Source organism: Neopelma chrysocephalum, unplaced genomic scaffold (genome assembly GCF_003984885.1).
Source record: "Neopelma chrysocephalum unplaced genomic scaffold, ASM398488v2 Primary Assembly neopelma1_185599, whole genome shotgun sequence".
In the NCBI taxonomy this organism is placed as follows: domain Eukaryota; kingdom Metazoa; phylum Chordata; class Aves; order Passeriformes; family Pipridae; genus Neopelma; species Neopelma chrysocephalum.
This window is the reverse complement of record NW_020938739.1, coordinates 6,776-18,987: the sequence shown is the minus strand read 5'-3', so window position 1 is coordinate 18,987 and position 12,212 is coordinate 6,776. Positions and strand designations below refer to the sequence as shown.

Genomic DNA, 12,212 nt, shown 5'->3' with positions numbered 1-12,212 from the left:
CAGCTGTCACCTCCTCATCCCACAGGGACACCTCTCCCAGTGGTTGGTGTCACACAGGTGGCACCAGCCAGGTGTCCATCCCTTCCCGATGGATTAACACATCGGAGGTCTCGGGTGACACAGCTGTTATCAAGACGTGACTGTTGGCTGTCACTGCATCCAGTGACATCACTGGGAGCGCAGCCCAAGGGGAAACCCCTCAGGAATTCCAACACTGATCTTTTCCAGCATCCACATCATTGTGGGGAAGTAATGGATGGTCGTGTTGCAGCCACTGGAGTGGCCATGTTCCCAATCCAGTGGCAGGAGGGGGGTTCTGGGAGGCTCTGACCCCACATTTCCTTCCCCGTGGATGCACAAGCATCTGGTATTGCTGCAGGACTGGAGTATGGATGGCTGATTCTGATTGTACTGGGAGAAGATTTCAGAATTTGGAGTCTGGATTTTGGTGTTTGGGGGTCTAGATGGTGGTGTTTTGTGTGTTGCACAGTGGGAGTTGTGATGCTCCAGGTGCTCCTCTGGAAGGCCCTGGAGAGGAAGCAGAGCTCCAGAGAACCTCGCCTGGTTCTCAGTGGAGAGAGAGTGTTGGGAGCAAAGGCTTGGAAAACAGCAGGATCTGGAGCCCCTGTTGGAAAGGGATGGGGGGCTGTGGTGGGAGGTGATCCCCCAAGCTGTGCTTGGCACCTGAGCGGGATGAGGGGCCATCCTAGCTTTGGGAGGCCCTGGAATGGCCCTTGGTGGCCCTCACCCTCTCCTTGTGCCTCCTGCTGCGTATTCCAGTCATTCATCCAGAGGGAGCAGGGAAGTGACTCATCCATTCATTCTGCCTCACACAAGGTGTGTGTCCCTATCCCAGCTTTTCCAGCAGCCCCGAGGATGCTCCCTGCAGGGGGAATACTGGGATTCCTTGGAATGCTTGAATCCAGAAGGCTGGAGAGCTTGGTGGTTCTGATCCGTTTTTTGTTGGGAAACATGGATGGGTAGGGAGAGCACATCCTATTGCAGGGGGATGAGGAGCACAGGGATGGATCCTGATGGAAATGCTGGGATGCTGCCCAGGCTGGCAGCTCTTCATCCTCACCTCTCTGGGGTTTCCAGTCTTCTCCCGGTGGCCTCTTACCAGGGCTGTTCTCAAATCCCAAATCTGGATGCAGCAGCTGCTAGAAGAGCATCCCAAGGCCTGGGAAAGAGAGAGGCTTTGGATAAAGTGAATCTAAATCTCAGGCTGGGGAAGAGTGATCTGCTGGATGGGAAGGGGAGCTACTGGCTGGGAAGAGGATCTCTCTGGGAAGGGGATCTATCTGGGAAAGGTATCTGCTCCGGGGAGCTGAGCTGGGCATGGCAGAGGTGATTCCCAGTGCTCAGGGCCACAATTCCAGCCCATCCCAGCTTGATGGGGGGATGGAGCTGGGGGTGATCCCAGTTCTCCAGCCTTGGGGCATCCCCCCCAGATGGACAAGGGGTTGTGGCATCCCCACAGACAGCTGGGGATGATGTGGGGTGCAGGAAAATTCCTGTGGAATGTTGTGGTCAGTTTGGAAGCCTGACTGGTGGTCTTGGAATGAGCAATTCCCACATGGAATGGGGTGGGAGGCTTTGAGGACTGCTCGTGCTGGGGGTGAGGAAGGATCCCTTCCCTCCTGAGGTTTTCCTTGCTCCATGGAAGGCTGGGAAGCACGTGGGGAGCACCCCAGTGCTCCTTCAGTGACTTGTGCTTCCCTGGACATGGAGAGAAGATGTGGGATGGCTTGGACAGGGACACTTGTCCCTTGAGAGCACAAAAGTGTCCCCAGTCAGTGGGAGCTCAGGCTTTCTGTATCCAGAGGGGCTTTGGAAGGGGTGGAACCCCCCTCACACAGGAAGCCAGTCCGGCTTGGGAAGCGAGGAGGTTCCAGGAGGAGGAAGAGGAGGGACAATGCTAATGTAGCTCTTCTATTGTGGCAGCTCCAGCCGGGAAAAGGCCCAGGAAAAGGCGACTGGTCCAGGGCTCCTGCCTCCATGCACTGTGTCCTTCTCCTCCCACATCCATGAGATGCCAAGATTGGGCTTTCCTTTCTTTATTCCAGGACCCTGTATGGAATCACACTTCCCCACACATGGATGCAACTCCCAGATAACCAATTCTGCCCTTATTTTGGGAACAGAGTAACTGCTCTGGGATAAAGTTCCCATCATCCTGTGTGGAGCATTTACTCCCAACATAGTGGTTATTCCAGGCTTCTCTTCCCCATCTCCATCCCCTGAGAAAACCAAGTAGTGAAGGTGGTTTGGATCTAAAATGCCAGAATTATTCTGGAAAAGGCCGAGGGGAAGGGACAGAGGGATGTGAAAAGGTGACACCTACATTCCCCAAATATCAGGGGGATGCTGGCAGTGCCTCAAAAAAGGAATTAAGGCTGGAATTGTGCGGACAAGGGATGGTGGGAGGGTGGGGATGTCACGTTTGTTGTTATACTGATTTAATGGGGAATGGCAGAGCTGTGCCGGGGGGGCTCCCTTTGTCCCCTCAGAGCTCCGGGGTGACACCCAGCCAAATTCCCTCTCCCTGTGTTCTCCCAGCTTGCCAACAAAGCACGGACGGAGAAGGAGGAGAAGATGAGCCAGGCATATGCAATTAGTGCTGGTGTCTCCCTGGAGGGGCAGCAGCTCTTCCAGACTATCCATAAGACGTAAGTCCCTTCCCTCGGGATCACTAGTCCTTCCCACGCTCTGTTTTGGGGTCACTCGTACCCTTTTTTGGGGGGATTCCCATTGCTTGGTCCCTCAGGTTTGCCATGGAATGATGCTGATGTGTGTCCTGGGATGTGCTGGATGGAGCCATGGAATCCTCAGGGAGGGAGGATGGCTCCCTTCCTGCTCCCTGCCCCTTCCTGACACATCCCATCCCCTTGACTCCCACCCCTCTCTAGTTGGATACCCCGGAGCGACCGAGGGGCTTTTTGCTCCCCCTCAGTGAGACACTGCGGGGCAGATGATGGCTTTCCCAGGTCAGGCAGCATTCCCTGATCCCATTTTTCCCTCCCCTGCAGCATTAAAGACTGTAAATGGCAGGAGAAGAACATAGTTGTGATGGAAGAAGTCGTTATTGCTCCTCCATACCAGGTGGAAAACTGTAAAGGCAAAGAGGGAAGTGCCCTGAGTCACGTACGGAAAATAGTGAGTATGGGGGGGACTGGGAATACTGGGAGGGTGTCACAGCCCTGGGGACACTTGTGGTCCATCCCTGGGTGGGCTCCAACCCCTCCTGGGTATCGCCTTCCCGCTCCAAATCCCCTTCCCATCATTTTTTGAGTCACATCACAAAATAGTGAGTACGGGTTGGGGGGACTGGGGACACTGGGAGGGTGTCACATCCCTGGGGGCCCCTGTAGCCCATCCCTGGGTTGGTTCCAGCTCCTCATGGAGCCCCTCTTGTGGATCTCCTTCCCACCCTGAATCCCCTTCCCACCCTTTTCTGAGTCACATACACAAGAATGAGTAGGGACTGGGGATACTGGGAATACTGGCAGGGTGTCACATCCCTGGGGACAGCCAGTATTCCTCCTTGTTTGGTCTCTAGTCCTTCCTGGTGATCTCCAGCCTCTCTTGGGTATCTCTTCCCACCCTAGGGATCCCCTTCCTGTCCCAGATCCCCTTCCCACCCTTTTTTTAAATACATTAAATAGTGAATAGGGACTGCGGGAACTGGAGACACTGGTTATACTGGGAGGGTGTCACATCCCTGGGGACACCTGTGGCCCATCCCTGGGTAGATTCCAGCCCCTTCCCACCCCATATCCCATCCCCACCTTTTTTTTTTTCCCCTAAACACATCTCTTTCTTCCCCCCCCATCCTGCCCTTCCCAATGCAGGTGGAGAAACATTTCCGGGACGTGGAAAGCCAGAAGGTCCTGCAGCGTTCACAAGCACAGCAGACACAGAAGGACACGTCCCTGTCATCCTGAGGCCATCTCGGGATGAGATCGCCCTGTCCCCGTTGTCCCTTCCCTCCCGGGAGGCGGCGCCAGGGGCACCTTCACGCTTTTATTTCCTTTTTTTTTTTTTTTTTTGGGGGGGGGAAATCTCAACTCCAAAATTCAAACTTTTGAACTTAAAAAAAAAAAAAAAAAACAAAAACGAGAAAAAGAGAATAATTTAAAAGCTCCTCTTCACGCATTACTTGACTAACAGACTTTGGTTTTTCTCTGCCATGTTTTCTCCCCTCCAGCAGGGCAGGCTCTGTTAATTTTATTTTTTGGCTTTTTTTTTTTTTTCCTTTTTTTCTCCCAATTTCTACCTTTCCCTATCCCCCCCAAAAAACGCCCAAAAAATAAAATTAACAAGCTCACTGCGGTGGCCAACCCGGGACCCTCGTGACCAACATGGTCTCGTTTTAATTTTGTTTGCACAGGGCAAGGCTTGAATTAGTCTTATTTTTCTTATCTTTAAATATATATATGAATATATATTAAAATGTTCTTTAAATATTTGCTTCTAGCAGGATTGTGGCAAAAAATCCCCCCTAACACCCATCCCAGGATCATCCAGAACCTGGATTTGGGGGTTCCCCCCCACTTATTTCCTTTATGTTTTTAATTTTTTTGCCCTTTTTCATTTAATTTTTAATTTTTTTAATTTTTTTTTTGCCACGATCCTCTCCCTCCCCTTTTTTTTTTTTTTTTTAAAAACAAAAAACAAATGGATCAAACTCAAAAAACAATTCAAGCCCTGCCTTTAGGAGAGTTAAAGATTAAAAAAAAATATTAAAAAAAAAAAGAAAAAAAAGGAAAATTTTTTAGTCTTGTTTAGCAAAAAAAAACAATAAAAACCCGAAATTTTTTTAACCATCACCGGCGTCTGTTGGGGCTCAATGGAGGGGGCGGGGCTTGGAGGGGGATCAATTGCAATGGAGGGGTGTGGCTTAGGCACAAGGGGCGTGGCTTCAGAGGAAATAAGTCATTGATGGGGCAGGGCTTAGGAAAGGGGGTGGGGCTTCCATGAAGGAGGTGGAGCTTGGGGCAGGGTTAGGGCTTAGGGCGGTACTTCCGGTGCGGCACTTCCGGCGGGACGGGCCCGTGATGGCGGCGGGCCGCGGGTGGCGGCGCCGGGCGCTGCGGCTGCTCACGGCGGGCGGCGGCGTCCTACTCACCCGCTTCCCCTTCTGGCACTGCTTCAGCGGCCTCCTGCTCTGCGCGGAGCGCGCCGACCTGCGCCGGTGCGGGGCGGAGTGGGGAGACGGGGAGGGGATAAACCTGAGGGGGCTGCGGGGTCTGGGGGTGGTTGTGGGGCTGGGAGCGTCTGAGGGTGGTTGTGTGGTCTGGGAGTGGTTGTGGGGGACGTGGGGCTGTGGGGATCCAGGGGTGGTTATGGGGTTGGGGCTGATGGGGGACAGTGGTGGTCTGGGAGTGGTTGCAGGGCTGGGGGTGGTTGGGGGGTCCCAGTGCTGTGAGGGCCTGGGGGTGATTCTGGGGCTGGTGTGGGGCTGGGAGGGTCCGGGGCTGGTTGTGGGGTTTGGGGCTGATGGGGGACTGTGACGGGCTGGGGGTGGCTGTGGGGTGTGGGGCCATGAGGGTCTGGAGGAGAGCCCGGGGGATCTGAGACTGGTGTGGGGCTGAGGGGCCTGGAGGGGGCTTGGGGCTGATATGGGGCTCTGTAGACCCAGGGGAGGGTTCTGGCAGAGTTGGGGGGTGAGGGAGAGTTTTGGGGGGCTGGGGAAGGGTTTTGGCAGAATTATGACCTAGGGGAGGGGTTTGGGGGGCTGGGGTGAGTCTGGGGGGCTGGGGAAGGGCTCTATCAGAATTACGACCTCGGGGGAGGGTTTAGAGGTCTGGGTTGAACCTGGGTGAGCACTGGGCACACCCTGGAGCTGCCATGCCCACAGGAAGCCGGACATCCCAGTGCCCTACCTGTACGTGGACATGGGGGTGGCTGTGCTCTGTGCCAGCTTCATGTCCTTCGGGGTGAAGCGGCGCTGGTTCGCCCTGGGGGCCGCCCTGCAGCTCGCTGTGGCCACCTACGCCGCCCACATTGGGGGGCACGTGCACTATGGCGACTGGCTGAAGGTGAGAGCCCCTCCCTGGGCCGTGACAGACCCCCAGATCCCGGGGCTAGGGGTGACAGTGACCCCCCCCAGGTGCGGATGTACTCCCGGACCATCGCCATCATCGGTGGGTTCCTCATCCTGGCCAGCGGCGCCGGGGAGCTGTACCGGCAGAAACCACGGAGCCGCTCCCTGCAGTCCACAGGCCAAGTGTTCCTGGGCATCTACCTCATCTGCCAGGTACGGGCACAGGTGTTCCTGGGCATCTACCTCGTCTGCCATGTACGGGGGACACATCCCTGCCCTGCTGCTGCTTGGGGGATGGAGCCACAATTTCCTCGGGGGAAACCTCCTGGGGTGGGTGTTTCCAGTGCCACCACGCCCCAGCCCCAAATTGTCCCTGAGAGAAGCTCAGGTGGGTGTTACCAGTAGTACCAGTGCCCCACACCTCAGCCCCACGTTGTCCCTGGGAGAAACTCAGGTGGGTGCCACCACTGGCACCAGTGCCACCACACTCCAGTTCTCCCATTGTCCCTGGGGGAGAAGCCTTGGGTGAGCGCTACCAGTGCCACCATTGGCACCAGTGCTACCACACTCCACTTCTCCCATTGTCCCTGGGGGAGAAGTCTCCAGTCAGCGCTACCAGTGCCACCACTGGCACCAGTGTCACTGCACTCCAGTTCCCCCATTGTCCCTGAGGGAGAAACGTTGGACAAGCATTTCCAGTGCCACCATTGGCACCAGTGCCACCCCCCACTAGCCCTGGGGTACACCCCTCACTGTGAGTGTCGCCAGTGCCACCCCACTCCCCCCTTTGCCCCCCCAGGCCTACTCCCTGCAGCACAGCACTGAGGACCGCCTGGCCTACCTGGACCACCTGCTGGGAGGGGAGCTGGCCCTGCAGCTGCTCTTCCTGCTCTACGGGCTGCTGGCCCTGGCATTCCTGTCAGGATACTACGTGCGGGCGGCTGCCCAGGTGCTGGCAGTGCTGCTGCCCCTCGCCATCCTGCTCATCGATGGCAACCTGGGCTACTGGCATGCCGCCCGCCGCGTCGAGTTCTGGAACCAGATGAAGCTCATCGGCCAGAATGTCGGCATTTTCGGGGCTGTGGTGATCCTGGCCACCGATGGATGAGCGGGAAAACTGCGGGGAAGGGGAGGGAAAGGAGCGGTGTGGTTTTTTTTTAAGGATTGCCGCTATTTATTCATTAGGTTTTTTGTTTGTTTGTTTCTTTGTTTGTAAATACTGTATTTGATAATTTTGGCAGAGGTCAGGGCTCCTGAGGGGGCGTGGGGGGGTCCTGCCTGGGGGGTGCCAGCCACTGTGTGGCCGCAGCCCCTCTCCCCACTGAGGGGTGTCACTGCCCCCCCCCAAAAAAGTGTATTTTTACTGATGAAAGGAGAAGTCTTTTATGTCATTTCCCCAGGGGAGCTTGGCTGTTGTGTGACAGAGGGTGGGGGGCTGCAGCTTTGGGGGGTTTGAAGGAAAAACTGTTTGGGGGGGGCTTGGAAGGGGAGCTGCTTTTGGGGAGGATGCTTTTGGAGGGCTTGTAGGGAACTGATTTGGAGGGAGCTGCTTTTGGGGGAAACTGCTTCGGGGGGAACCACTTTTGGAGGTTTGGGGAAGATGCTTTTGAGGGGCTTGCAGGGGGGAGCTGATTCAGGGGAATCCACTTTTGGGAGGTTTGGTGGAGATGCTTTTGAGGGGCTTGCATTGGGGAGCTGATTCAGGGGAATCCACTTTTGGGAGGTTTGGGGCGAACTGCTTTGAGGGGAGCTGCTTTTGGGGGGCTTTGGGGGGAACTGCAATATGGGGAGATGCTTTTGGGGGCCTTGGAGTTGGGGGAGCTGCTTTAGGGGAGCCACTTTGGGGGCTTGGAGGAGGGGCTGCGTCAGGGAAGCTGTTTTTTGGGGTCTTCAGGAAAGGTGCTCTGGGGGTTTGGAGTGGAGCTACTTTTGGGGGGAGCTGCTGTGGCAAAAGACGTTTTGGGGGTTTGAAGGGGGAGCTGCTTTGGGGGGCTCAGAGGGGAGAGAAGCTACTTGGGGGGCTCGGGGGTGAGCCAGTGTGGGTGATACTGGGTGTTCCCCTCCCTTCAGCAGGGAAACTGGGGCAGGGGGTTGAGGGGGATCCCAGGCCGGGTGCCCTGCCCATGCCCACCTGGGTTGCTCAACTGGTGGGTTATGAGTGTTCTGGCACGGGGTGGGGGGTCCCGGTTGGCAGCCCCCCAGGGTCCCCACAGACTGTGTCCTCGCTGCCCCCATCCTGTCACCTGGCTGGGCAGGTCTATGTCCCCTTCCCGGGCTCGGCAGGTGTCCGTCCCCCCCTCCCCCCTCCGGAAAAGCAAACAGGGCTGATAAGGGGCTTCCTCCGGGGTGGGGGGAGCCCGGGGGGCCCCTAATGCACCTCCGGCGGAACCGGGGCCATAAAGCGCGGGGAAGCGGCAGAGCCCTGTTTGCTCGGGGTGGGGGAGCACCGGGGCTCGTCACCCTCCCAGGACCAACCCCCCCGGGGCTACAGCCACGCACCTTCACCCCCAGACCCTCCTCATCCTCCTCAATGCCCAGTGGAGAGATAGGGGGCCCCCCTACCCTGTCCCCTTCGGGGTCCCACCTCTGCTGAGGGAGCCCCTCCACCTCTGTGTCCACCCCCTCCCGCTGGCAGAGCCATCCTCTGACCTTTGGAAAATGGCTGTTTACCGTCACTCGGAATAAATGGGGCAGAAAGTCCTCGTGTCCCTTCCCGACTCCCCCCCCCCGGGGGGCTGGGGGCCACCCGCACCCTGATATCTCCCCCGGCCGCGGCTCGGGGACGTCTGTGACACAACGCGGTGACTGCCGCTGTGGTGGGGGTCGGTGGGGCTGTGGGGGTGGTGTGTGTCCCCCCCGAACGCCAGGATGGCTGAGACCCCCCCCTCGGGGCTCTCGTCTGCTGGGCAGATCCAGCCCCGCTGCCTCAGTTTCCCTGCACACGTGTCAGGACGCTGCGGGGGGTCCGGAGCCCTCTCAATCCGATAAGCCCCGCATGGACCGCGAGGACGTGAAAGGTGCCGGCCTGGGGGGGCTGCGGGGGCTGGGGGGGCTCAGTTCCCCCCCTCACCCCAGGCTGCCGTGAGCCCGGCACCGCCCGCCCGGGGCAGCGTGGACCCCCCGCCCGTGTACCCGCACACCGGCGCGTGTCACACCGCGGCCACGCCACGGGGGTGACCCCCCCCCGGGGCTGGGGACCCCCGCGGGCCTGGGACCCCCGCGGTGGACTGCCACCAGCTGTGTCCCTGCCGCCGCTGGCCGGGGTGGCGGCCGGGGCAGGAGTGGGGAGCGTGTCCCTTCCGGCCGGGACTGGCACCCCGCGGGGTCCCGTGTGCCATGTCCCCTCCAGCCGGGCTGGTGGCACCCCGCAGGGTCCTCGCTTAACCATGTCCCCACCATTCGGAACAGTGGCACCCCGCGGGGTCCCCAGGAGCTTTGTCACCTCCAGTCGGAGCGGTGGCGCACCACCGAGCCGTGGTCCATGCAAGCCGTGTCCCCTCTATCTGGGCCGGTGTCACCCCGCAGTATCCCCTGCGGAGACGATCCGTGTCCCTTCCATCCCACCGGCCGGAGATGCGGCTGCATCTGGCTGGGACCATCCCGACGTTTTTGGGGACCCCCTTCTGCCACCTCTCCCCATCCCAGCACCCACAGGGTGGCTTTGGTGGTCCCTGCCCGGTGGGCACCTCCCCGCCGGGTCCTTTACGTGCCTCAGTTTCCCCAGGAGCCGGTGATTGCTCCTTAATGGCAAATCCATACCGGATTAGTGTTCCCGGTGCTGGCGGCTGGAAAGGGCACCTCATCCGTCCTGGGGGCGGTGACAGCGATCGATGGCGGTGGCGGGGGCTGCGGTGACAGCGGCTGTGGTGACGGGGGCTGTGGTGACAGGGACTTCGTGCCCTGTCTGGGGAAACTGAGGCAGCCGCGGCTTCGGGCTGGGACTGTCCCCTGCGCTGTCCCCCGTGGGCAGCTTTTGCCAGGGCCATGGGTGGTGTCCCATGTGCTATGTCGCGGCTGTACCGTGTTTGTGTTCCTGGGTGTGGCTGTTCCTGTGTCACACTGTCACATCCTGAGGCTGTCTTGGGGACAGGCGTGTGTCGTGGCTGTGTGTGACATATGTGTCCCTGTGCCATGGCTGTGTCACTTTTGTGCCCAGTTGCCGTAGCTGTACGTCACATCTATGTCCGTGTGCCATGTTCATGTGCCAGGCCTGCCTGTCGTGTCTGTGTTCATGTGCCATGCTTGCATGTCACCTCTGTGTTCATGTCCTATGCCATGGTTGTGTCACATCTGTGTCCATGTCCCGTGTCCTTGTGCCATGGCCGCCTGTCACTTCTGTGTCCTTATGATGTATTCAAGAGCCCTGGCTATGTCACATCCATGTCTGTGTCCCATGCCCATGTGCCAAAGTTGTATGTCACATCTGTGCCATGTGACATGTGACATGTGTGCCTGTGTGCCATGGCTGCCTGTCACACCTGTGTCCACGCACCATGGTTGTGTGTCACATCTGTGTCTGTGTCCCGTGTCCTTGTGCCCCGGCTACATGTCACACCTGTACCTGTGTGCCATGTTCATGTGCCCTGGTGACATGTCACATCTGTGTCCATGTCCTGTGCCCATCTGCCATTGCCACTTCTGTGTCCTCTGGCTGCACTCGTGTCCCCATGTCCCCATATCCCTGTGTCCCATCAATGCCCCCCATGCTCTGTCCTCTCCAGCCCCTCGGGGTCCCAGGCTGAGGTGCTCTGCCAAGGGATGGTGACAAGGTGCTGGTCGGGGGTGGTAGCGGGGGGGGGTCGCTGGGGTCCTGCGTGCCAGTGGGTTGGTCACGCATGAGGGAGGAGCCAGGAGCCCCCTCCGAGGCTATAAAACCCCAGCCGGGTCTGGGAGCTGCCGTGTCCCTGGCACTGTCACCCCACTGCCAGGCCCTGCCTGTCACCTCTGCCTCTGCCATCGTGAGTGCGGGGATGGGACTGAGGTCCTGGGGGGTCCCTGAGGGGAGGTCGGGATCCCAGGGAGGGAGAATCACCCCCCTCCCTTGGGGACATGTGGCATCCCTTGTGGGGAGGTGTCCCTTGGGGTGGACGTGAGCCTCTGGGGTCCTTTTGGGTGGGACAGCCCCTTTGGGACACTGTGGAGGTCTCTGGGACATGGGAGGGTCCCTGGAGGGAAGCAGTCTCTTGAGTGGGGCTGGGGTCCCAGGTGGTGGAGGGATACATCCCTTTTGGGGGACAGGGGGGCGTCCTGGGGGTGTGACATTCCCACAGGGGTTGGGGTCCTTGGGGGTGAGGTATCTCAGGGGAATGGGGGTTTGGTGGGGGACAGAGCAGGGTTGGGGGTACCCAAGGATGATGGGGATAGCTGAGGGTGATGGAGGTGACCTATAGAGGATACCTGGCGGTGACAGGGGTACCCCAGGGTGACAGGGGTACCCCAGGGTGATAGGGATATGCGGGGGCGATGGAGGTGACCCACACGAAGCCGCAGCCGCCCCTTGCTCCCGTATCCCCACAGATGGTGCTATCCCCGCGGCCGTGGCACGCATTGGTGGCCCTGTCGCTCTGTGCCCTGCTGTGCTTGGCCGCGCTGGCGGCCGCGTACCCCGCCAAGCCCGAGAGCCCCGGGGACGACGCGTCCCCAGAGGAGATGGCCCGGTACTTCTCGGCCCTTCGCCACTACATCAACCTGGTCACGCGGCAGAGGTGAGCGCGAGTGACTGTGAACGCGCGTGGGCGAACCCCGAGGTGCTCGTGCGAGCCCCTCTGCACGCGCGAGTCTCCATTTTCACGCCCGTGCCCGTCCTTGTGCACTCCCGGGGGCTCCGGCGGTTCCTCCTTTGCACACTCGCGCACGCCCCCGTGGGGTTCCCGTTGCACACGCGCGTGCCCCGTGTCCCGCAGGTACGGCAAACGCGCCAGCCCCGACGCCGCGGTGACGGAACTGCTGCTGGGGGCCGGCAGTGACAGGTCAAGGTGAGTCTCCCCGTCCCTGTCCCCCCCGACTCGCGCACAGGGACAAGGGGCTGCACCGTCCCCCACACCCCGGGGTGGGGATCCGGGGGTTGTTTGGGGTCCCAGGGGGATTTGGGGGTCTCGTTCCCTCTTTTCTCACACCAGTTCTTCCCGGCAGGTACGACGACGACTCCGCATGGTGATGGCACCCC

General features: G+C 59.4%; 3 protein-coding genes across 3 annotated transcripts; all 3 read left to right on the top strand.

The window, feature by feature from the left end:
- The first annotated feature begins 1,949 nt into the window (after positions 1-1,949).
- Positions 1,950-4,741, top strand: LOC113962869 (protein LSM12 homolog). The gene is made up of 3 exons (XM_027673652.1): positions 1,950-2,669; positions 3,030-3,156; positions 3,852-4,741. Exons 1-3 carry the CDS (start codon positions 2,596-2,598, stop codon positions 3,942-3,944), a joined length of 294 nt encoding a protein of 97 aa, XP_027529453.1. The 5' UTR covers positions 1,950-2,595; the 3' UTR covers positions 3,945-4,741.
- Positions 4,742-5,037: 296 nt separating this feature from the next.
- LOC113962866 (transmembrane protein 101-like) lies at positions 5,038-7,421 on the top strand. The gene is made up of 4 exons (XM_027673648.1): positions 5,038-5,194; positions 5,861-6,041; positions 6,113-6,259; positions 6,846-7,421. Exons 1-4 carry the CDS (start codon positions 5,058-5,060, stop codon positions 7,152-7,154), a joined length of 774 nt encoding a protein of 257 aa, XP_027529449.1. The 5' UTR covers positions 5,038-5,057; the 3' UTR covers positions 7,155-7,421.
- A 3,971-nt stretch (positions 7,422-11,392) lies between these two features.
- LOC113962868 (pro-neuropeptide Y-like) lies at positions 11,393-12,212 on the top strand. Its single transcript, XM_027673651.1, has 3 exons — positions 11,393-11,751; positions 11,950-12,021; positions 12,179-12,212. Exons 1-3 carry the CDS (start codon positions 11,510-11,512, stop codon positions 12,201-12,203), a joined length of 339 nt encoding a protein of 112 aa, XP_027529452.1. The 5' UTR covers positions 11,393-11,509; the 3' UTR covers positions 12,204-12,212.